At 42.4% G+C, this 25796-nt stretch overlaps 3 protein-coding genes across 3 annotated transcripts; all 3 read right to left on the bottom strand.

Annotated features, from left to right (window-relative positions):
* Positions 1-1967: 1967 nt before the first annotated feature.
* On the bottom strand, positions 1968-8971 carry cbx7b (chromobox homolog 7b). Its single transcript, XM_062378359.1, has 6 exons — positions 8700-8971; positions 7219-7262; positions 6935-7000; positions 6333-6399; positions 5813-6143; positions 1968-4945 (listed from the first exon to the last, which is right to left on the bottom strand). Exons 1-6 carry the CDS (start codon positions 8766-8768, stop codon positions 4740-4742), a joined length of 783 nt encoding a protein of 260 aa, XP_062234343.1. The 5' UTR covers positions 8769-8971; the 3' UTR covers positions 1968-4739.
* A 623-nt stretch (positions 8972-9594) lies between these two features.
* josd1 (Josephin domain containing 1) lies at positions 9595-17983 on the bottom strand. Its single transcript, XM_062413843.1, has 5 exons — positions 17830-17983; positions 16394-17310; positions 16181-16309; positions 13728-13922; positions 9595-12116 (listed from the first exon to the last, which is right to left on the bottom strand). Exons 2-5 carry the CDS (start codon positions 16744-16746, stop codon positions 12017-12019), a joined length of 777 nt encoding a protein of 258 aa, XP_062269827.1. The 5' UTR covers positions 16747-17310; positions 17830-17983; the 3' UTR covers positions 9595-12016.
* Positions 17984-20320: 2337 nt separating this feature from the next.
* Positions 20321-25610, bottom strand: LOC133975833 (GTPase IMAP family member 1-like). Its single transcript, XM_062413842.1, has 7 exons — positions 25427-25610; positions 25048-25177; positions 24354-24431; positions 23526-23576; positions 23353-23403; positions 23204-23254; positions 20321-22048 (listed from the first exon to the last, which is right to left on the bottom strand). The coding sequence occupies exons 2-7, from the start codon at positions 25085-25087 to the stop codon at positions 21330-21332; spliced, it is 990 nt and encodes a 329-aa protein (XP_062269826.1). The 5' UTR covers positions 25088-25177; positions 25427-25610; the 3' UTR covers positions 20321-21329.
* Between the last annotated feature and the right edge of the window lie 186 nt (positions 25611-25796).

Genomic DNA, 25796 nt, shown 5'->3' with positions numbered 1-25796 from the left:
TATGCATCCCATACTTTGAAGTCCCCTTCTGTTGTCCTGGAGTTTTAATTTGACCAATGACATTATTAAATGTCCCCCTCTGCCCATCCACTACAGCCACACAAGCAGTGATACAGATAAAAAGAGAGAGAGAGGGGGCTACGTATTCTCCACATAGGCTTGAGTGGAGAATATGTAATTTACCCCCGACACCCGACATTTAACGGAGCAAACAGCGAAGTTCTTCAACATGGATGACATTAAATTAATAATTGAAGTGGAGAAGTACAGTGAGTTGTAAGATCCTCGAAACATGTGGTATAAAGACAACACCAAGAAAGACAAATGTTGGGACGCTGTTGCTTAATGTTGGAGCAACAAGTAAGTAAATGCTTTTAATCTACTGGATCAACGGGTGATATTATTAGCGCTGCCCGGCGGATCAGCGTCGCTTCAGTGTCCGGTGTGAACAGCCAAGCGCCGGCGCGATAGGGATTAGCGTGGTGCTTTCGCGTCGTTCTCTGTTCCTCTTTCAAAATGAATACGCTGTTGATGTCTTCTAAAACAGACTCAATGGCAGCATCAACACATCTCAGCTCTCCAGCGGCAGGCATGTTTGTTGAAAAAGAATTCAACCCAAGGGCACTTTGATGACGTGGTTGATTACGTTACCGTTGATCATCTGTCCATCGCTTTTTAGGGGGGAGGTCCTCGTCCGCGGCGCCTCACGGCGTCGCTGGTGCAGGGCCTTTCTTTCTCTGTGTTTAGTTTGTCCAGTCTGGGATACCGTAGAGAGGACCCACTCCCGATTTGAATATAATGTAGATCAGTGGTTCCCAAACTTTTTACAGTCCCGTACCCCTTCAGACATTCAATCTCCAGCTACGTACCCCCCCGCGCACATATACAGCCTATAACACTTGAAACTGTGAAATTGTCAGGGATATCAGGACTCGGATGGAAGTGGATAAAGGGAAATGACAAACAAACAAGGAGGTCGAACTAAGTCACTCAGGGGTTTAACGGGAATAACTATTTAACTCAAACAAGGCAAAACAGATGAAAATCTAGATACTCAGCGTCAAATGCTGGAAGAACACACACTAACAATGCTTAACTAAGGACATAAATAAACTAAACAGTGTGCAGAAGTGTGGGTTAAATTTGAAAAGGGGGGCAAGGCCGGAGCGGAGTTCAGCTCAGGTCAATGACACGAGTGTGCTTGAGAGGATCCCAAAACAATGTCATAGACTAAATTCTTAATGATCAATAATTGATCTTCGATTAATTATGCCCATCCCTAGTTTTGACTAACGGTCACTAACCTACCTGTAACTATTTTTGGCAGTGTAATTATTTAGCTGAAAATGGATATACATGAGTATTTTTGGCAATGCGACTTGGCTATTCAGACTATTTAATATTGCATGATTATTTATAGCTCAGTTTGAAAATGTAATGGCCTTTTTCACTTTGAAAAAACGCAAATAAAATGTTCTCCCCGCGTACCCCCTGAACCACTTTGCGTACCCCTGGGGGTACATGTACCCCAGTTTGGGAACCGATGATGTAGATCAATATAAATGGATAAAAACAATTCATAAAACTTTGGCCGAGCCACACTAATGAAAACATCAATAGTATTATTTCATATTCAATTTCTGAGAATAGTTCCCTTTCACCTAAACATAACACACTGGACCCTCAAGGGAATTTTCCTCATATCTGGCACAAACATTCACTTGGGCTTGAACTGATTAGATTTTGGTGGTTAAAAAAGAGGAGACCTGATATGAATCTCCAAAACAAAATGATGTTGACAGAAACTTTACTGGTCGGAGGAGGCATACAGTCGTAGTTTGAACTTTTTTTTACTTTTTATTAGAATATTTGTCAGTTGAGCTGTTAAATATAACAAGACGGTCTTTTCTATTTTCACTTCTCGAAAATCTAAATCAAAGCGAGTTACTGTGAGGAAGAAGGACACATTCAATGAAAACTATTTCAAACATTAGCAACATTTATTTTTACAATTACCATAGAAATATTCTATACACAGTGACACTTAGTAGACTGGAGCAGGTAATGTCACGATAAAGTGCCTGGTTCCTCGCTCGGCGGTGGAAGAAAGCAGCACAAGCGACCACGGGTAGAAGACGTCAAATCCAGGGCGCTTGTTTTATCACGTTTAGACATGGCATCAAGCTCAGTGGTTATCACAAACTGTATAAAAACGATTCCATCGTCTGCGTGACAAACACACAGGGATCTGCAAAGAATAAATATACATTCAGGTCAATGCAGAGACAACAACAATGTCACGGAGCATCAGGCACTTCCATTCCCTGAAGCTTCGCTATCACACAGACGCAGCTCTGGGATCACGGGACGCTGACCCATCATGCTCGGTGCAGCCTGTGGACCAATGAGAGGCCACTGTGGGAGATTCCACAGACATGACTCATCACATCAGCTCCTGTGGCCAGTGGGCAGGACGCCAGCAGCGTTACAACGATATACTGGCCTCAGTGTTTTTGAAGTCTCCATTTATTCAGGGATTTACCTAGAAAGATATAGGTTTTGTATTATTCTTTTTGATTTTCCATTTCATTAAGATCTGCTTTGTCAGCATCTGTTTTCAGGCTCCAGAATGAATTTTGACATTTTAAGCTGGAAATAAAAAAAAAATTACAATTCCACTTCAATTTTTGAAAATTTTTGATGATGGAAAGCTCCAGAAGCTGTTTTGTCAGCTGCTGTTTGGAAGCTCAGGAAAGAACTTGCTTTCCTAAAGGTGACAAATGAATATTCATAGTTTAATAAAATTGTTGTCTATAATGTGACTATGTGTGATTGCTACTTCAACAGCTAACAGAACTGTTTTGGAGTTGACGTCTATATTAGTCTGAATGAGGCTTATCGATACTTTGAGGCAAACACTGAATCTTTGATTTTTTTGGGAAATTGTTTTGAGTATTGTCACAACTGACGACAGGTGACTTTATAATGAATTACTGAAACTGATATTCACCTTTAAAAGGGTAAACTCTACAAACACGCCCTTACAATGTAATGTGTATACAGTGCAATTTCCTATTTTATTATATTATCGAGTCTAGATATTATCAATCTACTTTTGGTACAAGACAGAGTGATCACTTTTATGGCGTTTTGTATATTTTGCGAGGAGGACCGAGGTGTATGGATAAACAAAGCTATCTTAGCACTGACAGAACTGGACGACTTCTATAAGAGGGGGTTTGTATATAGCAGGTAACGGCCTGTGTTTGTGGGCTACAGACACAGGGCTGCATGTCAGTATGGGACTTACAGCTGTGTGCACCTCACTGTAGTTTAGAGTTTGTACAGAACGTTTGAGTCCAGCACTGAACTTTAGCAGCTGTGTTTACATGCACAGAGGACTCTTCTTTTGTTTCCTCTCCTCACACCCTTAATAAAAGTATCTTCACTCTGTGTCTGTGTTCGGTACTCAGGAGTGGTCGTCCTCCAACATGAAGGTCGGCAGTTCGATCCCCAGTCTGACCCATCTGCATGCCGAAGTGTCTTTGGGCAAGATGCTGAACCCTGAATGGCCCCCCATAGAATAACAAAAGTGCTGCGAATAGATGAACTGTATGAATGTGTGTGTGACTGGGTTAATGTAAAACTGTACTTTAAAGCGCTTTGAGTGGTCATTAAGACTAGAAAAGCGCTATATAAATACAAAACCATTTACCTATATGTACTGTTTAGTGAACCTAAGGGTAGGGTTGCTAATTTGTTATTGAAATATAGTCCAAATAGCCGTCAATAAATAGGATTATCTAAAAAAAAGCAAGTGCCTGAGGCCCACAGGACGCTTTTGGATCGATTGAATGAAATGATTGGCTGGCTGGCTGTCCCTACCAGACCTGCCTCTCTGCCTGTACCGGAGTCTTCGGCCTGGACCGACTGTAGGGGGGGCAAAGTGCAGCCGGCACTTCCTAGCTTTTCCAGCCTCACCAAGCCTAGCTTTAAGTGCAATACTATGTAGCATGTTCTTCTCTCCAATTTTGTGCTGCTTTTGTGTTTGTATACTGTAAACTTTTCTTCAATATTTTGAAAGTTTATAGAAGAAAGCTCTGAATAGAGGCAAACTCTGAGAACCCATTTTTTTTAAATAAAAGTGTGGGATAATACGAACATGTCATGCTTAAGGTCCGTGCTGTGAACTGCTTTAAAGGCCCCCTGTGGGCTTTTTAACAACTAGCGTACAGGTGTGTAATGCAGGTTCCTACCTATGGTTTGAAACTATTCCTCGGATTTCCAGGTGTCACCAATCCTGCAAATATAAGGAGCAGTGCGATGGTGAAACTTGACTGACTCCTGCTAATTGAAACAGGTCCCTCAAGTGTGCACTTCCAAAATCTACGTATGGGCCATATCTGGCTCACATTTGGTCCTCTGGTGCCTGGGTCCCACATGTTTTTCTTTTCGGTGGACATTAACAGGCCAAAACAACAGAAGTATCCATCTTTTTAGTGTGGTGGAGATATAATGTTGCCTCTTCACGTAACCAACACCTGAAGTTCTCCTTACACCCAGGTGACTCTGTGCATGTAAACGTACCACTGACCAGACTCAACTGGCGATGGGGGGGAGCAAGAAGCTGCAGAGAGGGAATGAAAACACCAACTTGTTTCCTCAACCAGTTACAAACTGTGTAACTGGTTGCCAGTGCCTCCCACAGTGCCCACCCTGACGAGCCACTTCGTCCCATTTCAGACCTCCAGGCTACAGTGTCTGAAGAAGCCCGTGGCGACCCTCGACTCGCGGAAGGTCACTGTGAGGGAGTTGAGGGTTACGTCCGTGACCGTCACCTCTCCCGGGCGGTTGACGGGCCTCCAGAGGTGGTCCGGCTTCTCAGATACAGCGATGAGCTCGTCCTGTGCGATGTCGGAGCTCCAGCAGTCCGTCCTCTCTTGTCCTGAGGGAGGAGATAGAGTCAGACAGTGTTTCCATGAAGCGCATAACAAACGAGTAGTGTTATTGAGTTCACCCCCCTGCAGTGACCAGGGTTGAGTATCTCGGTTGTTATAAACGGACGATAGGATGTAATTGGCTGCAGGGAGACACAGGGAAAATAAAGGTGCCCCATTCCGCACCCAGCATAATTACTTTCAGAAGAGATGTCTCATAAACACTGTTCTCCCCTGAAAGTCCTTAAGTGTTTTGTGTAGTGGTGATTAGCGGTGAGTAGATAATGAGTGAATTGTCATTTTTCTGTGAACTATCCCTTTAAGGCTACATTTCAGGGTTTAAAAGCCTCCACTTTGTTTGGTATTGAGTATCAAACATCATCATGTGTGTCCGTTGATTTGAATAAACACATGTGTAATAGAACTTGGTGCTTTAAGTAACCTTTGTTTTCATTAATAGTCAAGAGACGGGGTGCCATTTCTTCACTGGAGCAACTGCCCCCCAAAATGTCTGTGCACGGCCCTGAGCCTGAATGTGAACTTAAAAACTGAAACTTATACTGAAAAAAAAATCATAACTTACCATTTCAGTGTCAGTGGTTGGTCCTTACAGTGCAACAGAACACTTTTTATAGACTTTACAGCAAATGTTGCCTAATATTCACGTGCACATACAGACTATATTGTATTCAGTGTCAATTTCAACCCCTGCATCGTTCTTCTCTTTTATCAAGTCAGGATGCAGTTAAAGACTTTTGGTTGCGTGCCCAGTGAAATAAAGCCTGTGCATGGCCCGTGCCTTACAAGGAGGTTCTCAAAGGAACTGGGTCGTGATGGTGATGAGAGCCCATTGGCTGACCGACTGACACACTTACCATGAAGAATGCTTTCTGTAGTCTCCCTCTGAGCCGCCTCCTCTTCCCTATCCTCCTCATCTTCTGCATCCTCCTCCTCCTCCTCCTCCTCCTCCTCCTCCTCCTCGTCTTCTTCTCCCAGGCCTTCCCAGTCCTCTTGTGTTGGACTCGGAGGGTTCGAGTCCAAGCTCCTGAACTCAGAAGTCCCGGGTTTGCAATTGTGTCTGCAGACACCGTACGGGTCGTCCACGTCCTCCGGGACCAGCGAGCGCGTCAGCGAGAGACGCAGGCGAGGCAGAGCTTTCTCAGGGATCTTGTGAGCGCTGCGGAGGTCCATGGCGTAGATGGTGTTCTGAGTCAAAATCAGAGAGAGGGAAACGAATGAGACATCAATAAATGTGGGAAAGCACTCGAACTAGTCAGAGAGTCGTATAAGGCAAACTGAAGTGGAGAGTCGGTTGAGTCAAAGGTCAGTTTCCACAAGGAGAATGGAAAAGTTGTGCGAGTAAGAAAAACTTTTTTATTAAACTCCAAACGTTACCTGCAGATCAAGTCTTTTGGCCTTTGATCCTTTCCTCCTGTGACCCAGAGCTCTGTCTCTCTGCTCTCTAGAAAACCAAGCACATTAGCGTTAGCGCTAATTCTATATAAATAATTGGTCAATATATCGCTGTCAATTTTTTTCCCCTCCTTCATATCTGTAACGGTCAGGCTCTAGTTTTCTTATCAGTACTTAGTCCACTTGAATCATTTCCCAGCTAGTTTTCATCAAGGACTTTCTGTTTGCAGAGATGTATTGAGAATTAGATACAGTACCCGTGTGTCTTGCACTCTAGCTGCACTTTATTCTGCTGCACTCACAAATGCAGCCAAATGTGAATATGATCACATTTGGAGATGATCTGGCATCAAAACCGGTGCATTTAGGATTTGTACGGGTTTTTCCATATCCAATTAAATCCAAGCAGCAAGGACAGATGCTTAAACCAGCTAGAGAGAGGTCACGGCCTGCTGAGTCGTGATCTCTTCATCATCAGTATTAATGGAAGAAGAAACTTGACTTATTCCTGCTCCACTTTGTGTCAAACCCTTCCTGCTTTTCATCTGGCACAGGGTTACCATACATGACGAGTGGAGCCTTACTTCTCTTCATAGGCCTGCACCAAGCGCTGGTCCAGAATATGTTCCTCAGGTTCCCATGTACTGTATCTGCACGACAAGAAAGCATGTTCAAGCTTCGGTGAGTTAATGCTGTGATCTGTTATCTTTATTACAGAGCATCTTTTTAATGTATCTATTTTGGATATGACAAAGGTAATTTCTGTGCAGGCTTATAACCTAGTGCATATGTCAATCTGGAAGTGATGCACCTTTATGTTATAAATAGCCGTATAATCCATTCGTCTCACTAAAGTTTACACACTTACTTTGGAGGCCATCCTTTCCACTTCAACAGATACTCCACATTCCCCTGCGAGGAGACATTCAGTGTAAGAGCAGCGTCAGCCAGGGCATTGATATCAACTAGAGAGCACACTGTGGCCTGTCCCACACACATTCAAATTAAAAACCATTTAAATGGGTTTAATGTGGCTTCGACCCGGTGGCCAAATGTTTAAGGAGTATTTACTACAGGTCATTCCCCCGACCATCCGTTTCATGTCTCCTCTTCAAACAGAGGCATAAAAACAATGAGAAATGTGAAATATCCTGATACTGGAGGTGCCACTGCCACACGTCTCGAGGATGAGACAATATCTTGCACATTTATTCAGATTAGGGCGTTAACATCCACTCTTTATAAACATGTAAGTGCCCAAACGTGCAAGATGGCAGTGTTCGTATCCGGGATATTTTGGCTTCATTTCTGGATAGTGGGAGGAAGTGGAGACGAGTCGTCCATCTTTAGTGTATGGTTGCTAGGGTCAAAAGGTCCAAATCCGTAAGCCCCAAACTGTTGCCACACTGAGTCAGGGCTGATGCATCTTGTGAGTTTTCCAAAACCAACACAGAATCACACAAAAGCCAAACACTCAAATTGATGTCAAGTCCAATATATTACAAAAGGTGAAGGACAACTCAGACATTGACAGATTTGTCTGTTTTTGTGAAGGTAGGTCCAAACAACAACTGACAGATATGTAAATAACCGTTAGATGTGAAATGTACTGTAATGTACTGTATGTATTCCAGCCAAGCCTTATACAGTAAGTCTTCCTCTGTGACTCATTCACTAATAACTACCGACTTCATCTTACGCACCCGTTTCCACTCATACAGTAAAACAAGGCACGCATGCAATGTATATGGGGAGAGAGTTAAAGCGTAAATTGACAGCACTGCATTTTTTTACTCTCTTAACCTAAATACCCACAATTCCAAGAGCTTGCAGCATAAAAATAATTGAACACATGGTGCATGTAAATATTGTGCACTCATAGGATAGTTACTAGTCCTTAAGACATGAACAATGCATTTCAGAGCATCACTGGCAATATTCAACTCATTCCTGTTTCCTCAAGAAAGTTTTAATGTTTCCACATAGTTTTTCATAAACTACTTTAGAAAGATCTCTGTATTCCTTCTTTAGAAATCCACATAGTGATAAAGTAAGTGGGAAAAATATCTGGATCCTGCCCCTGATCCACATCCCTCCACCAGGTTCGGTGGAAACCCGTCCAGTAGTTTTTGCTGCTGTTGGAACCCGAACAGTGGATAGGCCCAGCCCGAGGTGGATCCTGCTCCATCCAGTTTGCATGCTGTAGTACACTGACAACACACGCACGTTGCTTTAAAGGGAGACCCTCCTCCAACCCGCCCCCCTGCACACATGCAGTTAGACAACCACTGGTTCCATCCACACAGCCTCTCCTCACGGTGTCCCGGGGTGACAGGGGGCAGCCCTCACCTTTCTCACCCTCTTCCTTACGATCGATTCCACGGCGAACACTTGCTCTCCGATCGCTGAGAGCTCCATCACTGAGCACCGCCGGGTCTCCGCCGTCAGGGTACCGTCCTCCTCCGGCACTAACTCCGCTGATGCTCACCGGGCTATGATGCCAATTCCTGCGGGCTTAGTGCTCACCCTCCCGGTTGCGCTTCCTCAGACGGGTCGTTGTTCTGTCAGTTCAAGCGGAGCCACTTTCACGTTCTCTTTGTGTGTGTGTGTGTGTGTGTGTGTGTGTGTGTGTTTGTGTGTGTGAGAGAGAGAGAGTCCAGTGACTTTACAAAATCTGCGACACATCTGCACACCGCTTCGGCGCGCGCCCGTGCTCCCAGAGCGCGCTCCGCGCGCCACCAGTCGCCTCGTGCCCTTCATCATTCTCTCAATGTGCGGAGGAGTAACACATTAGAGCCGCTGATAGTAAAACTTTACATTTAACATCCAGATTTAACAATAATGCTTAGATTTAACTAATAAAACTACATTCTGCTTCTGAAATTTGATTTCTATCTTTTTTTTTTACTTTGTGTGAAAATTGAAGTAAGAATTCGTCTGCTATATTTACTACTTGATTATCACACTTTAAGTTTTTATGTAAATTCTTAACTTGAAAGGCAACTAACGGCAGCTTTCAAATAAATGCAGTTGTGGAAAAGTCTAATATTCACCTATCAAATGGGAGGAAGCTGGGGTAGAAGCAGAAGCTAAAGAGGAAAAACGTAAAGTAATCACATAGAAATTGTCTAAAATATATAAGTTACATCTGATCAAATCCTCCCAAATCAGGCTGAGAAGGACAGTCTCAATAATGAGCCTTTCCAAACAGTAACACACACAAACACACACTGTAGCTTATACATAAAGTGCCATTATAAGCATTTTATTTATATGCAAAACAAAAGTGACAATCACGATTCCTTAAGCAGGAACAGCTGAATGGATTGTCGTGCCAAAAAACAAATAAACAGTTGAATGCAGTTGTGAGACACTAGTAATGATGTGAATGGGTCCAAATATCACAGCCCCACTGATGCGTCACTTGAATTTATTATGACATTGAAGGTCTACACACTGGGCTGGGATTGTAGATAAGACCTGCACCATTGAAAATCATGTGATATTATTGTTATTTTTCTTTTTAAATGAAATTATTCAGTTTCAAACTTTTGTAAATACAATAAAGTCCTTGGCTGCACAAGTGAAAAAAACCCTTACAGACGAGTTCATCTGTGTTTCAGCTGAGCAACAGTTGTTCCTCCTCTAAATTTGGGATAAACTGGTGCTTTGGAATAAATCTCTTGAAATGGCATGGAACTGCACAGCCCCTGTCACTCTTTCAGAGAAACACACATATACATATAGTTGTTTTTCTAATGTAAACAAGTTAAGGCCAATATCGTCATTAACAGACAATACTCGTATAAACATCTTCAACTGATAGATCTGAAAGCTACGACAGCAGACTTTTTTAAGGCCCATTTCACGATGACCAACCACAAACACACATCCGGTAAGACGTGTGGTAACTTCACTTACAGTTTCCTTTTCACGTTACTTCTGTTTCTAGATTACCAACTACTCAGGCACGTTACGCTACATCCACTGGTTCTCAAACTGACAACTTCCCTTCACAGAAACAACCGGTAAAAACCCCTCTTCAGACTGATCCCCTTACACATTACTGATCACCGCTTACTAGAGTGACAACGTCCTGTCGAAGCAGAGTTTGGCATGTTTGACAAGAGATGATTGAGAGGAGGAGGAGGAGGAGGAGGAGGAGGAGGAGGAGGAGGAGGAGCACTGCATCGGCTCGGCACTTGTGCTACAGAGGGCTGCGGCGGTGGAGATCGTTTGAAAAAGAAAAAATGAAGACACAGGAACAGAATGACGTTTGCTGTGTTGTGTCCTCGTGTGGTTTTTTGTTTTGTAATTATGCAAGAGAAGCAAGACAATATTTCTTTAAACCTATATGATATCTTTGTAAATAATGTGCTGAAACTCTAAGTCCACCTGGTGTGGACATTTTTACCTTTTTCAAAATAGCCCTCATCAGCAGATTTCAAGTTTCTGAGTTACCATAGAAGTAAAAGGTGCAACTGAAATTTATTTTGATTATCAATGAATTTGCGGCTTATTTTCTTGATTGTTTTCTTTTACAGTCGATAAAAAGTCAGAACATTTTCCAGAGCTGGTATTTGTATATTAATTGCTCGCTTTGTTAAACTTAGTGTCCCAGACACAAGATCCATGTTTTTTTCATTAACAACTCAGCAATCCTGCAAATATTCACCTGGAAAAAGTTAGAATCTGAATTTATGTTTAGATCAGTTAAATACTATTAATAATTTAGATGACCTCTTTCTTTATCGGCCTAACTTGATTGGTACAGTGACATTTCACTAAGGGATGATAATAATTAGAATGACTTCTTTGATAACAAGCAGACTTCTTTACTTTGTTGTGACCATTTGAAAGTGAAAACCGTAAAAAAAAAAAAAAAAGAGCAAGGAAGGAAACGGAGGTTTAGGATCCACTAGAGGGAGTGCATGGCCTGTGTGTTGCATTGCTTTGTTGCCATTATAAAACGGTTGTGTCAGCACAGCCTCTGCACAGTGAAGGCTCAGTCTGAACCAGAAGTGTTTGAAAAATGGATGAAATACAAAGTTGGCAACGTGATACATCACTGACTTTGTCCTGTGATGTGAACAAAGTGACAGAGGAGAAGTAAGATGGCGTGGCACTGAGGTAAGGGAGGGCACACTTCGGTGAAAGTGAGGATGGAGGAAATGGACAGCGACAGATTCACAACATAAGGGAGAGACGGGAACACGAAAAACACACGGGTGAACATCATGGGTGAGAATCACCGATGGAGACAAGCAGAGAAACACAGCTTTTTTTCAGAAAGTTCGAATTCCCATGACTTTGGAAACTTTGGAACTTGAACAGTAAAAAAAACATTGAAAAATAGTCAATATATATAAAAACACAAGAGTAGCAGAAACAGAATAATAACTTTTCACAAGTCTTGACTGTGTTGTGAGAAGAGGCCTGTGATTCTTTGATTCTCCCTGTAAAGTGTTTCCTTCACTGCTTTGCGTCTTATCAGATAAGAGTCCAGCAAAGGCCGTGTAAACAAAAGCCAAATAAAAAAAGAGGGAAGAATACATCTTTAAGTGTGCATCCATTTGTGTTTGGCTGTGCACGACTCAACTTTCTCTCCCGTTCATTCTGAAATTGGCTGTTGGCCCAGTTGGAGCTGTGATTGGCTGGTTAACCCCTCAGCCATCAGACCGCCACGTTTGCCGTGCCTCCACTTCCTCTGAAACGACCAATAGCAGTTCACAGTTCTTCCCTCGCAGCTGCTGGCGCAAAAACTTCCTAGGTTGTGGTGAAAAGCAAACAGGAAAGCCACAGTTATGATACTGGAAAACAATCGACATTAATCATAAAGCCAAAATAGACTAAACAAATAGTCATTTAAAATAAGCAGACCTAACCTTCCATTGATTGTTTTCTTTTGGCCACTTGAGGTCAGTGGAACAAGTTGTAAACAGGATACACACAAACTACACACAACACTACACGAGACTGACATGAGTTGAGGGTGTTGAGATACGGTCTATACAATAGCTTCATATTAAATGTAGCCGTGTTGCAACATTCATGATTTCAGTATTAATTTCAAGAGTCAACAACATTTTATACCAATTCAAACTACAACAGGGAGCAAACGATTCTTGTTAGAGAAACAACTAAACCACGATTACCACCACAAAAATGTGTGATCCTTTCAGTCTTTTTTCATGTTCTACATGTGTGCATCGGATAGAATACACAGACACTACACTCAATTTTCTGAAACAAAATGAAATACTACAAAATATATTAAATAAAAACTTAAACTAAATAAACGTAATTCATTTGGTACTGCAACTACAACAACTGGGCATTAGGGGGTACTGCAGCCTCCACTGCATCCCTTCTTACAGCATCTCTGACAGAGATTTAGAAAATCTGCACTTTAGAATTAATTTTAAAAAGGTGTTTGCGTGTGGACGAGAGGCCAAACGCTGAGGAGAAAGTTTGTTGTGCAAAATATCCATACGAGTGTGGACGGGGCCTGATTTCAGTTCGACATAATGGATCATTCCCAGAGATTTCAGTCTTGTTTCCCTTAAAGGGGACATAATATGCCCATTTTACCACAGTTGATATGGCTCCTTGGGGTCTTAATGAAATGTCTTTAACATAATTTGGTCAAAATACCACAAGGACCATTTAAAACAGCACCCTTTTTGACATGTTTAGAGTGCCCAGCCCACCACAACCCTGGTGAGCCTGGCTGCGAGAGCCCCAGCTCCCCAGCGCAGCCCCGCAGTGGGAGCAGTGGGATCATTGGGAGCTTGAGCTGGCGCAGCAGCAGCATCCTTCCACACTGTCAACGTTTAGAGGTGTCCCGGGGGTACCTTGTTTATGCGGCCACTTACATGTGTGACAGGTAGTAGCCGGGGAGCCCGGCTAGCGTTAGCTCGCTTGTCCAAGGCCATGGAGCGAGACTCCCTACATGGGCATGGTGTGACTATGACGTTTATTTCGGTCATAATTCCATTCAACGCACTCAAGCATATCGTTTCTGAGGAGGAACCAAAACAAATCGCAGAAGTTTTTTTTTCTCCGAGTTTTTGGGACGGTAGACATGCCAGATACCCAGATTAACGTGTAGAAGCACTACAAAAGTGCAATTTTCATAATATATCCCCTTTAAATGTTCCCGCTGCTGCACGATATCATCTAAACTGCTTTTCTTTTCTGTTTCACTGGAGCTTTGACAACTATACATACAGCCGCTTCACAGTAGAAGGAAACCTGTCAGCAGGTTTGAAACTTGTATTCTAGGCTCTATGACCACAAAACAGTAAGGCCATAACAGGCATAGCCGTCGTGGTGCGCACACATCCCTTCGGCATGAGCACAGCACATCCCTCTAACCTGAGCTCTTCCGGGCTGCCGATGGGTTGAGGGCTACGCAGCTTGGAGTCCAGGTTGTAGTAGACTCCTCCCACCTCTCTGACTCCTATCCAGTGCTGGCGTTTGAGTGGCAGCCGCAGGGGCCCCCAGCGCAGATTGGACGGCACATTCAGAATGAAGCCTGTCACATTGGAGAGCTCGATGCTGCCAACATCCCTGGTGGAAGAAATTCAACATTTACTTTTGTAATAAACCATGCTATGGTTTAAACGTATTTAAATGTGTTCCAGTAGTAAATCGGTACTAAACTGCCTAATCCTATTTATTGCTGATAATTTTCTCTTGCACACTTTGTTTAAGGTTAGTTATAAACTCAACAGCCAGCCTTTAATTTCTGTGTGGCATAAACTGACTCGAGACAGTTCTCATCAGGGGTCAGATTCCCTAGATCCCATTTAGCTGCTCGCAGATATAAAGTTTGCCTTTCACGAATGAAAAAAACAGCAGGAGATTGCCAGGGTCCGACGTGTTCACAACAGGAAAATGCCCAGAACATTCAGGCAAGGGGCAACACACGCAGAGGGGAAGCACATGAGGTGTGAATTCTGCTGCAGAAAGCACAAAGATTTTGTGTCAACACATTGTTTTGCATTTTCATCACAGATTTATGTACTCAGTCGTTTTTTGCGTGTTAGAAACAAGAATTTTGCAGACATTTATTTGCTGCATTCTAAATTAATAGGGCAGCTGACGAAAAAAGTTTCAGAAAGTGTTCAGAGTAACTGATTCAGACATCGAGTTCTCACATCCAGACCTTTTGGTAATCTTCAGGAAAATGTCTGAAAGCAGCTAAGGTGTATGATAAACCAGGTGAATACAAATAAGTGTGTTTTTCCTTTTACACCTTTGCAGGAAATCTAAAGTATGTTTCATAGAGATTCATTGCACTGTGAGATTTCAGGGTTGATCTTTAAGTTGTGGGGCTCTTTGGTTGGAATCTTTAAAATTAAAACTACTAAACACTTTCAAACTATCAAGGCAAAAGCCTTGATGAGATAGTAAAGCAGGGGTTAACATTGTATCGTATTGGCTTCAGCTTGTTTTTGTCACAAGCTTAAGAGTAGCTTTGTTTTTGTTCCTGTTTTTGTCAAGACAAGGAAACAGGCTTTTCTGATAACATGAATGCTAAACTGATAAAAACAAGTCTGTGGCTTGTCAACAGTAATGCAAGACTGATATGGGGGAAGCAGGAATGCTGATAAAATGGTCTCAGACTCTGTCTATTGATTGAACTGTTTCTGTGATTAGGTGGCTGGGTTGTCAAAGAGAACACAGGAAGATTCTTTATAACGTTTACATACTAGGACGTAAAGTGTTTGTATTTTGGTCATGTGCAGGGTCATCATTATAGTTTGGGGGTCAACTAGAATGGTACTACGCGCTGGAATACGCATTATTTGACTTGAGCCAAGCCATTATGGCTGATGACTATTAGGGAGTAACAGTTTGGCAATGATTCCTAAAGGTTCATTAATGCATAACATCAAACAAAAAGGAGCAGGACCAACGGAAATTGTAGAGGGCAGTGTAGCCTATAGTTCAAGCGAAACGCTCATCGGAAAGGAGGAAGACGTTTCAACAATGGCAGAACAGAGGAGAGGAGTTGGACCATCGTTCTTTACAACCTGGCAGCTTCGTTCTGTTTCTTAAGAGTGTCATTATCACAATCTACTCTGGCAGCAATGAAGCTGAAGATGTGGTCAAACAACCGTTATGACAAAGAATTGCTATCGATATTTGACATTTTATAGGTTAACCATAAACTTGATTGTAAATAAATATAAATGAAAAGACAACACAAATACAACCAAATAAGTAGAACTTGAATTAAGAAAATAATAGTTTTCCTTAACAAAATGTCTTGATTCTATTTTTTATTCTGCAAATTAAAGTTGTGATGGCGGTGCATACCAGCAAACATAAACATCAATATGTCTTAGCTAAAGCAAGACGTATATTGACTGATCTTTATCAGGCATTACACTACATTGCTGCAGCACTTCTTCATCCTCTGTCTGAAATGATAGATTTGAGCTCTTTGCCCAGTTCCGATCAGTCTGTGCTGATTGGTCAGATGACACGTTCTCTTGTGATTTTTGAGCGTGCGTTGAGAATGTCACACCTCTTAAAACGAAGTCTGTTCTGGTGTATTAATTCTTACCAAACAAGCTGGTAGGAGGACTTTTTGTCCCTTCACATGCAAAAAAATGTCATGACACACTGAAGGAGAGGAAAACAAAAACAAAAAGCATAGTATTGACACTGTAAGTGGAAGCTCCCATACTGCCAATGTTCCAGCTTTTTTAATTTCTTCCTGTCACCCAAGACACATTTGGTCTTTTGTTTTAAGATCAGATTTTTAGGGAAACATCTACGACAACACTCGTAAAGTTTTCATTAGCAGCTCTACGTACCTTCTTTTATCCCACCAAACTGCCTCAAACCCTCGGGTCTGCAGGGCTGCCATAATGACATTTACATCATAGTTCCCATTTCCCAGCATGCTCTTCTTATGGGGCGTCACCAGAGTACTGGGAGAAAGCCTGCAACAGGTTGTCAAGAAAGATTATCCACAACAGCTCCTGTACACATGTTTAATAGTGGAAAAGCCTGGTGCTCAAGCTCACCTCTGGTAGATCTCCTGCAAAGTGTCCCGGCTGAAGGCTGTCCCGTCCTGGAAGACGTTATTGAGCGCGTGCAGGGCGCACAGCTCCCTCCGCTGCTTTTCATGATAAATGGCTGGAGGTGTCGAAGAGGACTGGGGAGGTGCTGGAGGGGTGAGGGAGGAGGAGGAAGACGAGAGATCCTGCTGCTGTTGAGAGTCCCTGGGATCCCTGCACCTCCTCTCCTCCGCTCCCACCACCACCTCTCCTCCTCCATACTTCTGCTTGCTGACCTTCCAGGGCATGCAGCCCAGCTCCTGCAGGCCCCCTCGCCCCCTCCCCTTCCACTCGCCGGCTGGACACGGAGCGCTCCCCATCTCGGCTTGTTCGCCTCCACCGCCGCTGCCCCCTCCTCTGCCCCGCCACTACCTCCACAGCGACTACCTTCAGGATACTACATCAGCATCGTGGCAACCATTGCCATAGCAACCTCTCAGCCGCTGGGAAGAGAGGAGCTATTGTGTGTGTGTGTGTGTGTCTGTGGTCGAGAGGGAGGTGGGGGTTTGCAAGGTAAATGAGACCTGTGGCTTCAACACGGCGACACCTGTTCTTGCTGAACGGTGCACATGAGGAAAGGTCACAAAGACGAAGTGGACCTGTAGATGGGATTTCCAGGAAAGAGCGATACAATTGAAATCCAAATCACAAACAAAAGACCCTCCAGAAGAAAATTATGACAGCCACGTCGTCCATCACACAGCCATTGGTTGCTCTCTGTGTGTTTCCACTTCCTCCATCCTCACTGCGATGACAGCTCCTTCCATCCAGACACCAGGAGCCTAAAACTCTGCAGTTCTCCCCATCGCCGGTCCGCTGGCCCTGAGGCGTCCTGCCACTGGGACAGATGCAACAGGAGCCGGGGGGCGATGCCTGAAAAGCACCTGGAAGAAGGACAGGCAGAAGGGAGAAGCTGTTCTGTCATGATATTTGTCTTGTTGGTCGCACAGCTTAGTTAAACTCTACTCAAACTAACCAACAGATGGCTGAGATAACGTGACAGAGCTGCTCCACTGCCCCTCTGGGTCAGCAGACCCCCACACAGCGCAGAGGGGAAACCCTTCCAGCAGCTCGGGCTGTGTGGAGGAAGCAGGAGGAAGCAGGAGGAAGCAGGAGCTAGCAAAACATGACAACACACACATGCTAGCCAGCTAGCATTTAGCTCCCTACAGGAGGAGGCAGAGGTGTTACAGACTCGCAACAAACGTGTGCTAACGTGATGAATCCATGACAGTGGCAGATGTGTGGTGTTAGACCTGTGGTTGCTGCTCTACGTGACCCCCCTGTCTGTGACTCTGTCTGTGTCTCTGTCTGTCTGTCTCTGTCTGTCTGTCTCCACCAAACACAACCACAATGGCTCCTTCACGACTCACAACTTGGTTTCCGTGTCTCCGGACACTCACCTGGTGTTTCTTCCTGTCAGCGCGGACACAGCTTCACTCTCACAACAGCGACAACTCTTCTCCTCCTCCAACAAACACTGCTCACTCCTTTGTCTCTGACACTTTTTCCTGTTGTCTCTCTCTCTTTCTCTCTCACTCTCTCTCTCTCTCTCTCTTTCTCTCTCTGGCTGTTCAGACGCGCACATGCGCAGTAGCGTCCGCCTGGCTCCATGTTGCTGTCACCGCCTGCGTCATCCTCCCCGTTTAAAAAAAACATATAAACTACATTTCCATCCAAGTAAACACCACAGCAGTGATGAAACAAATCAATCAATAATCAATTATTTTATTTAGCGTGGTTAGAGGGGCGAATTTTGTATGAATTTGTTGTTCACATGACAAATAAAGTCTTGAAGTCTATTTATTTTTAATATCTCCTTTATATTTATTATTAATTAATAATGTCTATTTTTGACTGCCCTCTTACTGCTGCAACTTCAAAGTTCCCCACTGTGGGACTAATACAAGATGATCTTATCTTATCCCATCTTATCTTATCTTAACCCTGAGCAAGAGTGAGGAAAAACTACCAAGAAATATTTCGTACAAACTAGGGATACCACACTGCTGCTGTATGCCTTCGTTAACCAGTGCAGTTTCTGTCTGGGGTGAATCCAGGTAAAATGGGACAGTGAGTAATGTGGGACACCTACGCTTCTGTCTATTTCCTGTTCTATAACATAATCTAGTCAACAGGACTTTTACTACAGCTTTGCATGGATATCATGAGACTGAGAGCACATGACTTCATGGTGGTGATGTCACAGAAAGGGGCGACTGGTCGAGCCTCTTGAATGTGACATCAAGAGATATCACATTCAAGAGGCTAGTAAACATTTTGTGAGGTTTTGTGATCACCAAAGTCTCCTCAGTTGCTCCAGATGTAATGAAATTCCCTTACAGTTCTGATCACCTTGACCTTTGACCTCCAGGCACAAGAGTCCAAGTGAAGGTTTGTACTTAATTTAAAGACATTCCCTGAAGCTGATATTAAAAAATCATGTTCAAGTGAAACAAAGATAATTTGTGAGGCCATGTGACCTTGAATTTTGACCTTTTGAAATCAAATCAGTCAATCCTCCAAGTGAATGTTAGTGCCAAATATGAAAGGATTCCCTTGAGACGTGGCGTTCATATCGGGTCAGGTGAAACGTCATCATCACCACCATTCATTTGCTGCTGTTTCATTTGTTCCATGATGCCGATACATTTGACAATCCTAAATCCTCTTTTTCTTTGTTGGGAGCATCTTCCACTAGTAATGCCACACGGGTCTGATAGTTTATCAAATGGGTTTTTAAATCGCAATAAAGTTTGAAAGAGAAAAGCTGGAAGATCAAGCTCTGTATTTACGTATCCAAGTATTTTAAACCTTTTTTTCGCTCACCCCCTCAGAAGAAGTTTACCCACTTGCCCCAGCTTGCTCTGGCAGAAACTGTGCCCAGCGGGTGTTATTTTTCTTTTCTTTACTGTGGTGTTTGCATAACCACATTAAAAACCAGCTCTACAGAACTGCATCTTTTATTTTTGGAACGTATCTTTTATTCAACACATATAACATAACCAACAAACAACATGGAGATGCTTATACCCATACACTTTCTACATGTTGGCAGAAATCACTTCGCTGGTTCTTAAGGCCATACCTACACATCCTTGACACACAGATATAATAATTACAGTATTCAATGAACATATTTTATGGTTTAACCCTGAGAAAAACTTAAATGATAGATGCATCCATAATAAGAAATACGAGTAAAGATAGTAACAAGGAGATAAGCACATGAAATAAAAGAAAAGAAAAGAGGGGACTAGAGCTCTGGCATTAGATGCATTACAGATGACCATCTTTCAATAAACCTGTCGGTTTTCAGCTGTAATCTTGGTGGGATTTCCTCCATGTTATAATTTTCTTTGCTATTAAGAGCAGAGTTCTCATTAAAGAAATCAAGTCCCTGTCTGTCACATTATCAGGGATATTAGTGCCTAATATATAAAGTTCAGGATCTAGAGTTAAGTTAATACCCAAAATCAGTTTAAACTTTTTTTGAACGTTTTTCCAGAAATCCAGGAAACTTCGGCACTCCCAGAATAAGTGTGTAAATCTCCCCAACCAATCTACAGCCCCTCCAACATAGATCAGAGCTATGACTCTACTTTGAGGTGATAGAAAAATCTAATTTTCACCTTCCAATCAAATCAAATGTTGATATATCCTATTTTCAGCCACTCTATGAAGGTTTGATGAAACCTAAAACTGATTCAGCCAATACCTTCTGTGCATCTAAACTGAGCCTCATAGGGGGCTGGGATGTGTTTTTGGTACATGATATAATATTAAATGTTCTCCTAATATTGTTAGCACCCTGTCTGCCAGGCATAAAACCTGTTTGACCCAGTTTGATTCATTTAGTTATATATTTATGAACTGTGTTTTTATTTTTATTTTTAGGCAGAGCAAGCTAACAAGTCTATACCCCCCACATGAAGCTGGGTCTTTGCCTTGCTTATGTATGACAGAGATAATTTTTTCTGACCAAGGTTTTGTTGGGTCGCCTATTGTGAAGCATTAATAAAGACTTAAGAAAGTTCTGGTGAGATCTCTAATTCTGTACAACTAAGACATTTATTTGAATTAGTTTTAGTAATGCTTTTATTTGCATTCTACATTTAAACCTATTTAAATAAAAAGTATAATACTCATCATTATCATTATTATTAATATTATTAGGCTCATGAGGAAGCTAACCCTAACCCTAACCCATCACAGTCAGAACGACTTTCCTGTTCTAATTTGTGGTTTAAGATCTGACAATTCTGCAAATGATAAGTAAATATGAAGGTGTAAATGATACACAAACCTGTTATTTTTATCTGTTGCTAATATGTTAAAAATCTCCGCTGAACTCAGCTACATGAATATAGTCTGTATCACCAGTAATTCAATTGAGTAATGTTATATTTTTGGACTAAATGTCATTTCAGAGGCTTCTGGACAAAGTCCAGAGTGCCCTAAGAACTGCTGCTGAACTCTTGTCCCAATGTGACTTCGGTTTATTTCCCCCGATCGTCTTGAAAGTTTCATCTCCTTCATACATTATAGAAGATAAAGGAGGGCTCGGCACAAGAGCAGAGTATGAAAACATGAGGCACAGGCTCACATTGAACAATATGCAGACAGTCAAGAATTTCAACACATCAGAATAGGAAAATTAAGTTTGTGTGACTATGAGTTTCAACCACAAGCATCTGTGTCATGTTGAAAACCAACCGGCCACCATGAGTAGTAAATTCATTTGGACAAGGGTAAACCAGAAGGGGGAGAAAAATACCACAAATAGGGAATCAACCTTACACTTAAAGTCAAAATAGAATGTTTAACACACAAATTAATCTCTTGTCCTTATTTTACCCACTGCCCTAGTAACTGTTTCACACGGAGGCTCTTTCTACTCCATTCACATGTGTCCTAGTTTTCCTGCCAGTGCAGAGGCCATGTCATTCAGCAGCTCCTCCTTGATCCGGTCCTCCCTCCTCTGCAGCTCGTGGACGAAATCCCCCCTCACATCCTTCAGCTCCATCACCCGCTCCACCAGCTGCCTGCGCGTCGCACTCTGTTCCTCTGGGGGGCAGTCTGGCCTGTTGTCCACCAGCTCAGGCTTCTGGCCGCACAGAGACACAGCCCTTCTCAGACCCCCGGTGTCCAGCTCCAGCAGCTGATCCCCAGTGAGCGTCCCATCCAGCCTGTCTGCGTGGGTGAGCACTGGGATGATGTGCCCAACGACCCCCTCCCCAAAAAGCTCTAGCATGGCTTGCATCGCCTGGTTAGCGTCGTGGCCGATCCCCATGCTGGAGCCTGGAGCCTGGAGCACCAGCAGGAAGGCGTGTGGTCCAGGACTCACAAGCTGAAGGCTCCTTAAAGCCTCCCTGGCTCTTCTGTTGATCCCCAGTGATGACCCAAGAATATCCGGGGTGTCGATCAGTGTAACCTCTCTACCGTCCAATACTGTCATTTGCTTGGTGCAATTTAAAAGGTGACCCTTTGGTGCATTTGTGTCACTGTTGCCCAGCAAAGTATTAAGCAAGGTGGTCCGTCCTCCACCAGTGGGCCCAATGAGGATCAGCCTTAAGCCTGGTTTACTGCTGGGATTGCCCATGTCTCCGTGTGTGGATGATCCTATAGAGGGGATATGTTTTATTAAGATAAATAATCAAGCACTTTGCAGGGAGAAACTGATATTGCATTGGGAATCAACAAGTGTTAGAAATAGTTTCACAAAAGAAGGTCAGGAGTGTTGATGTTCTTAGATTCTAAAATTGATGTTGAATGCAAAAAGGATGCCGCTGAAACAGAAGCCAGTTTAACCTCTAACTTAAAGGCCTATGATTATTATGTAGATCTGTCCCTAAATCAAATCTGCCCCATCCATTACCTTCTTAAAAAATAAATTAAAAACAGCTCTATTTATTTGCCTTCATTTAGTCTGTATCCCCTGTTTTATAATTTGTACTTTAATAGTGTTTCTATATTTGTTTTTAAATGTTTTACCATTTTTTATGTTTTTTAAGCTTCTGATCTGTATTTTAATATTTCTTTTATTTCTGTAAAGCACATTGAATAATTTTTGTGATAAGGTATCTTCATTCATTGCCCTGTGTTGGAGGATTTTACTCAAGTAAATATACAAATACAAGGACAAAAAGTTACTCAAGTAAAGGGAAAAGTAACACATCGACCTTTTTACTTGAGTAAAAGTAAGGAAGTACTTTTAAATGTACTTCAAGTATTAAGGGGACTTGCTGAGTGCAGCCTTTTCCCTAATTAAACAGACTAATTCATCATTACGCCTGAGTCCCAGCTGCTTCAGAGTCCATATCATGTGTCTCTTCACCAGGGGTCGGGGTCTCATGTTACCTTCCCCCTCTGATTGGATCAATGGACAGATAACCTCTTGTTATTGATTATTTAAAAAAATCTAAAAAACAAGGTGACACATATTGTAAAAATGTAATGGGGTACAGAGTACAGATAAATGTATATGTATGTAAATCTACTTAAGTAAATAAGTGATACATGGAAAATGTACTTAAGTACGGTGATGAAGTACATGCACTTTGTTACATCCACTACTGGGCCTTACCTAAATGAGCCAAAGTCCCCTATATATAGATAATACACTGGTGTCATGTGGTTGCTTGAATTATTGAGTCACTTCCTCTGAATATATCCAAACTTACCCAACTGAGACTGTAAACATCTCGTGGCTTGTTTACCTTCCTCTAAAAAGTCAATATGCAGTCCACAGTGAAGAGTAAATAACATGCAGCTCACCTGCGATACACCGCCACATCCAGGACATGAATTTGATAAACCTCTTGATACCTGAGACACAAACAGAAAAGTCAGCTTGTCTTTTCAGCTGAAATGTGTTTTTTCCTCTTTATTCCCCCCCATCAGATAAGAGGGGCGTAGTGTCTTACCGCGCAGTGTTCGCACGAGGTGGCTCACCCAGCCCCAAAGAGCCGACAGACCTGAGGCGAGAACCATGGCACATGTTTATCTTCTTTTACCACTTCACATCATAGAAACACACACAGAAACACTATTGGAATATTTTTCTTATTTTATCTTACATGATCTTAAGTAAACTCACCAGTTAAAGAGCAGAAGATACGAATGGGCCATCGGATCAGAGCTGGGAGCGCTGCAGAGAGAACAGGACATCAGTGTCACAGCAGGAGTCAAGATACATAACTGATTATAAGAATGTGGTGGTGGAAAAAATACTGTTTCTTATTAGGGGATGATAATAGAGTAATAATTATTAAAAAAAACGTATAAATTGCCTCAGGACTTCAAACAATAAACATGAAGAAGCTGATAGAAGCAGCTCTTCTAACTATCATAGGTACTCATAAGTCATTCAAATTCAGATACTGTAAACTGCCTTGAGAGCACAGGCTTTTGTATATATATATTAAGTAAATATATAAAAATCTTAATAGTAAGGGAATATTTGAAATATTATTACATGGGAACTTCTCTTCTTTAGAAATGTGGAAGGCTGCATCTGGGACAACAGGATGCCGACTCCTGATTTAAATACCTTGTGGTTCTCAGCGTGTTTCTATATATAATTCATATATGTCAATTTTGCACTGCTGGAGTTTTGCAGGAGTAAAGCAAAAACTGATTTCTATGGAGGACTCTTGTTAATTTAAATATCAGGCTGATGATGTCCTTATGTAATTTGTAACTAATCCAGTGAAGAGGCTGAACCCTGTAATGTGACCACTAGTTTTCATTATGACAAGCGAGCATTTCTACTAATATTTTCTGTCCTTGGTTTAAAATGTTGGTTTCATTTTTGTGCAAAGGGAGGAAGTGGAGAGGTGTCGTCCATCTTTATTCACAGTCTATGTTCCTGACTCTCTGTGTTTATGAATGTGTGTGAACGTTTCTGCTGCAATGAGTGACTGACTCTGAGAGAATCGGTAGAGAAGATATCCGACCACAGCAAAACCTCCCATCTGGAAGCTGTTGCCGCCCAGCCACCAGCCTGAACAGAGAGAGAGAGAGAGGTAGGGGGGCGGGACATTAGAAATGCAATGCTGTTCAAAACGTATCAAGTGATTTACCTTTGACCCCTAAGAATTAAATGCTCTAAATCCAGGAAAACCCCCAATGCAAGTGTGCAGTGTTCAGCACTTCCTCTATCACACACTCACACGCTCCCATCAGGGGCAATGTAAGGCTCAGTATCTTGCCAAAGAAAACTTTGTCATGTGGAACAGACAAGATTAGGATTGAACCACTGACCCCTGGCTAGTGAATGAGTGGATGGGGGACACCCTCCAGAGCCAAAGCCACACTTGTGCTATAGTATCACAAGGCAAAATCGCCAGTGTGTGAAATGTAACACTATATATGTTTGTAAATGTGTTCGCTCTAAAAACCTTCACTCAGTGTGTTTCCAGACCAGTGTAGACTACAAACCACACTTTTTATTTACTGATAAACTTCTCATTAAGTTCTCATTTAGAATGCACTTTAACTGAATAGAAGTACAAACACTAATAACCATCTGCATATTCTCTATGGAAAACTGCCGACAACTTTAACGTCTTTACTGGTATCTGAGTAGGTTTTGGTGACTCTTTAAAATTCGACCTTACCTGGCACAATATCTCCATCCTTGTCACATTGACACTCCATTTTCTATGCAGTTACCAGACTCTCAGTCAGAGTCAAGGCAGCGAGGAGCAGCCGACAGCACTTCAGCTTCCAACCGTCAAAATAAAAGCCCTGAAAGTTCAAAGTAACACCAGGGTTGACGTGTTTTTCATTTGGATCTAATCTGTGGTTTGAGCAAACATCAAGTAGATTTTTTTGTGCCACACTTCAGACTAACAAAAACATCAAGACTCAGCCAGTGTTACATTGATTCAGAGCAAACTTTCATGACAGTAAACAAAAATAAAACATTGATAGCTCTATACAAACAGTACAATGTAATCCAAAGTCCTATTTTAACTTTCGTTAAAGTTCCATTACCTGGTGTATTGCCTGACAAACCTCCTCCAGGAATGCTGTGTACTTTGTCCAAACCTGAAATGACTCACACTCACACGCTCCAAGTTGTATGTGGTTCCTTCTTTCTGCTCTGGTAGCATTAGCCTGCCCTCACCAGGAACACTGGCTCTGTGTCATTGTGCTGTGTAGCAACACAACTGAGGAGCCAGGTACGCTGATAAAGCTGTGCTCTGACTTTGAAAGGACACACCTCTCTCATTGCTTCAAGAAGAACTGGAAAAGCAACATAGGATGTGCTTTTAAACCAATGATGCAGGGATGTTATTAAGTTTCTGTTCTATTCATACAAATGGGAGATTTACGACAAAACTAGTGATCATATTTTAATGAA

Source organism: Platichthys flesus, chromosome 20 (assembly GCF_949316205.1).
Source record: "Platichthys flesus chromosome 20, fPlaFle2.1, whole genome shotgun sequence".
NCBI classification, from domain to species: Eukaryota; Metazoa; Chordata; class Actinopteri; order Pleuronectiformes; family Pleuronectidae; genus Platichthys; species Platichthys flesus.
This window is presented reverse-complemented; position numbering and strand designations above follow the sequence as displayed.

Excerpts from the sequence above, each read along its gene's own strand:
- cbx7b (XM_062378359.1), bottom strand. The coding sequence starts at position 8,768 with ATGGAGCTCTCAGCGATCGGAGAGCAAGTGTTCGCCGTGGAATCGATC. Across the intron at positions 7,001-7,218 it reads TGGAAAGGATGGCCTCCAAA|ATACAGTACATGGGAACCTG; the intron begins GTAAGTGTGTAA and ends CTTGTCGTGCAG. Across the intron at positions 6,144-6,332 it reads CCAAAAGACTTGATCTGCAG|AACACCATCTACGCCATGGA; the intron begins GTAACGTTTGGA and ends ATTTTGACTCAG.
- josd1 (XM_062413843.1), bottom strand. The coding sequence starts at position 16,746 with ATGGGGAGCGCTCCGTGTCCAGCCGGCGAGTGGAAGGGGAGGGGGCGA. Across the intron at positions 16,310-16,393 it reads TTGCAGGAGATCTACCAGAG|GCTTTCTCCCAGTACTCTGG; the intron begins GTGAGCTTGAGC and ends AACCTGTTGCAG. Across the intron at positions 12,117-13,727 it reads GGCAGCCCGGAAGAGCTCAG|GAAGTTTTTGCGCCAGCAGC; the intron begins GTTAGAGGGATG and ends ACCACAACCTAG.
- LOC133975833 (XM_062413842.1), bottom strand. The coding sequence starts at position 25,087 with ATGGAGTGTCAATGTGACAAGGATGGAGATATTGTGCCAG. Across the intron at positions 23,577-24,353 it reads TCTCTACCGATTCTCTCAGA|CGCTCCCAGCTCTGATCCGA; the intron begins GTCAGTCACTCA and ends TTCTCTCTGCAG. Across the intron at positions 23,404-23,525 it reads TATCTTCTGCTCTTTAACTG|GTCTGTCGGCTCTTTGGGGC; the intron begins GTGAGTTTACTT and ends TTCTCGCCTCAG.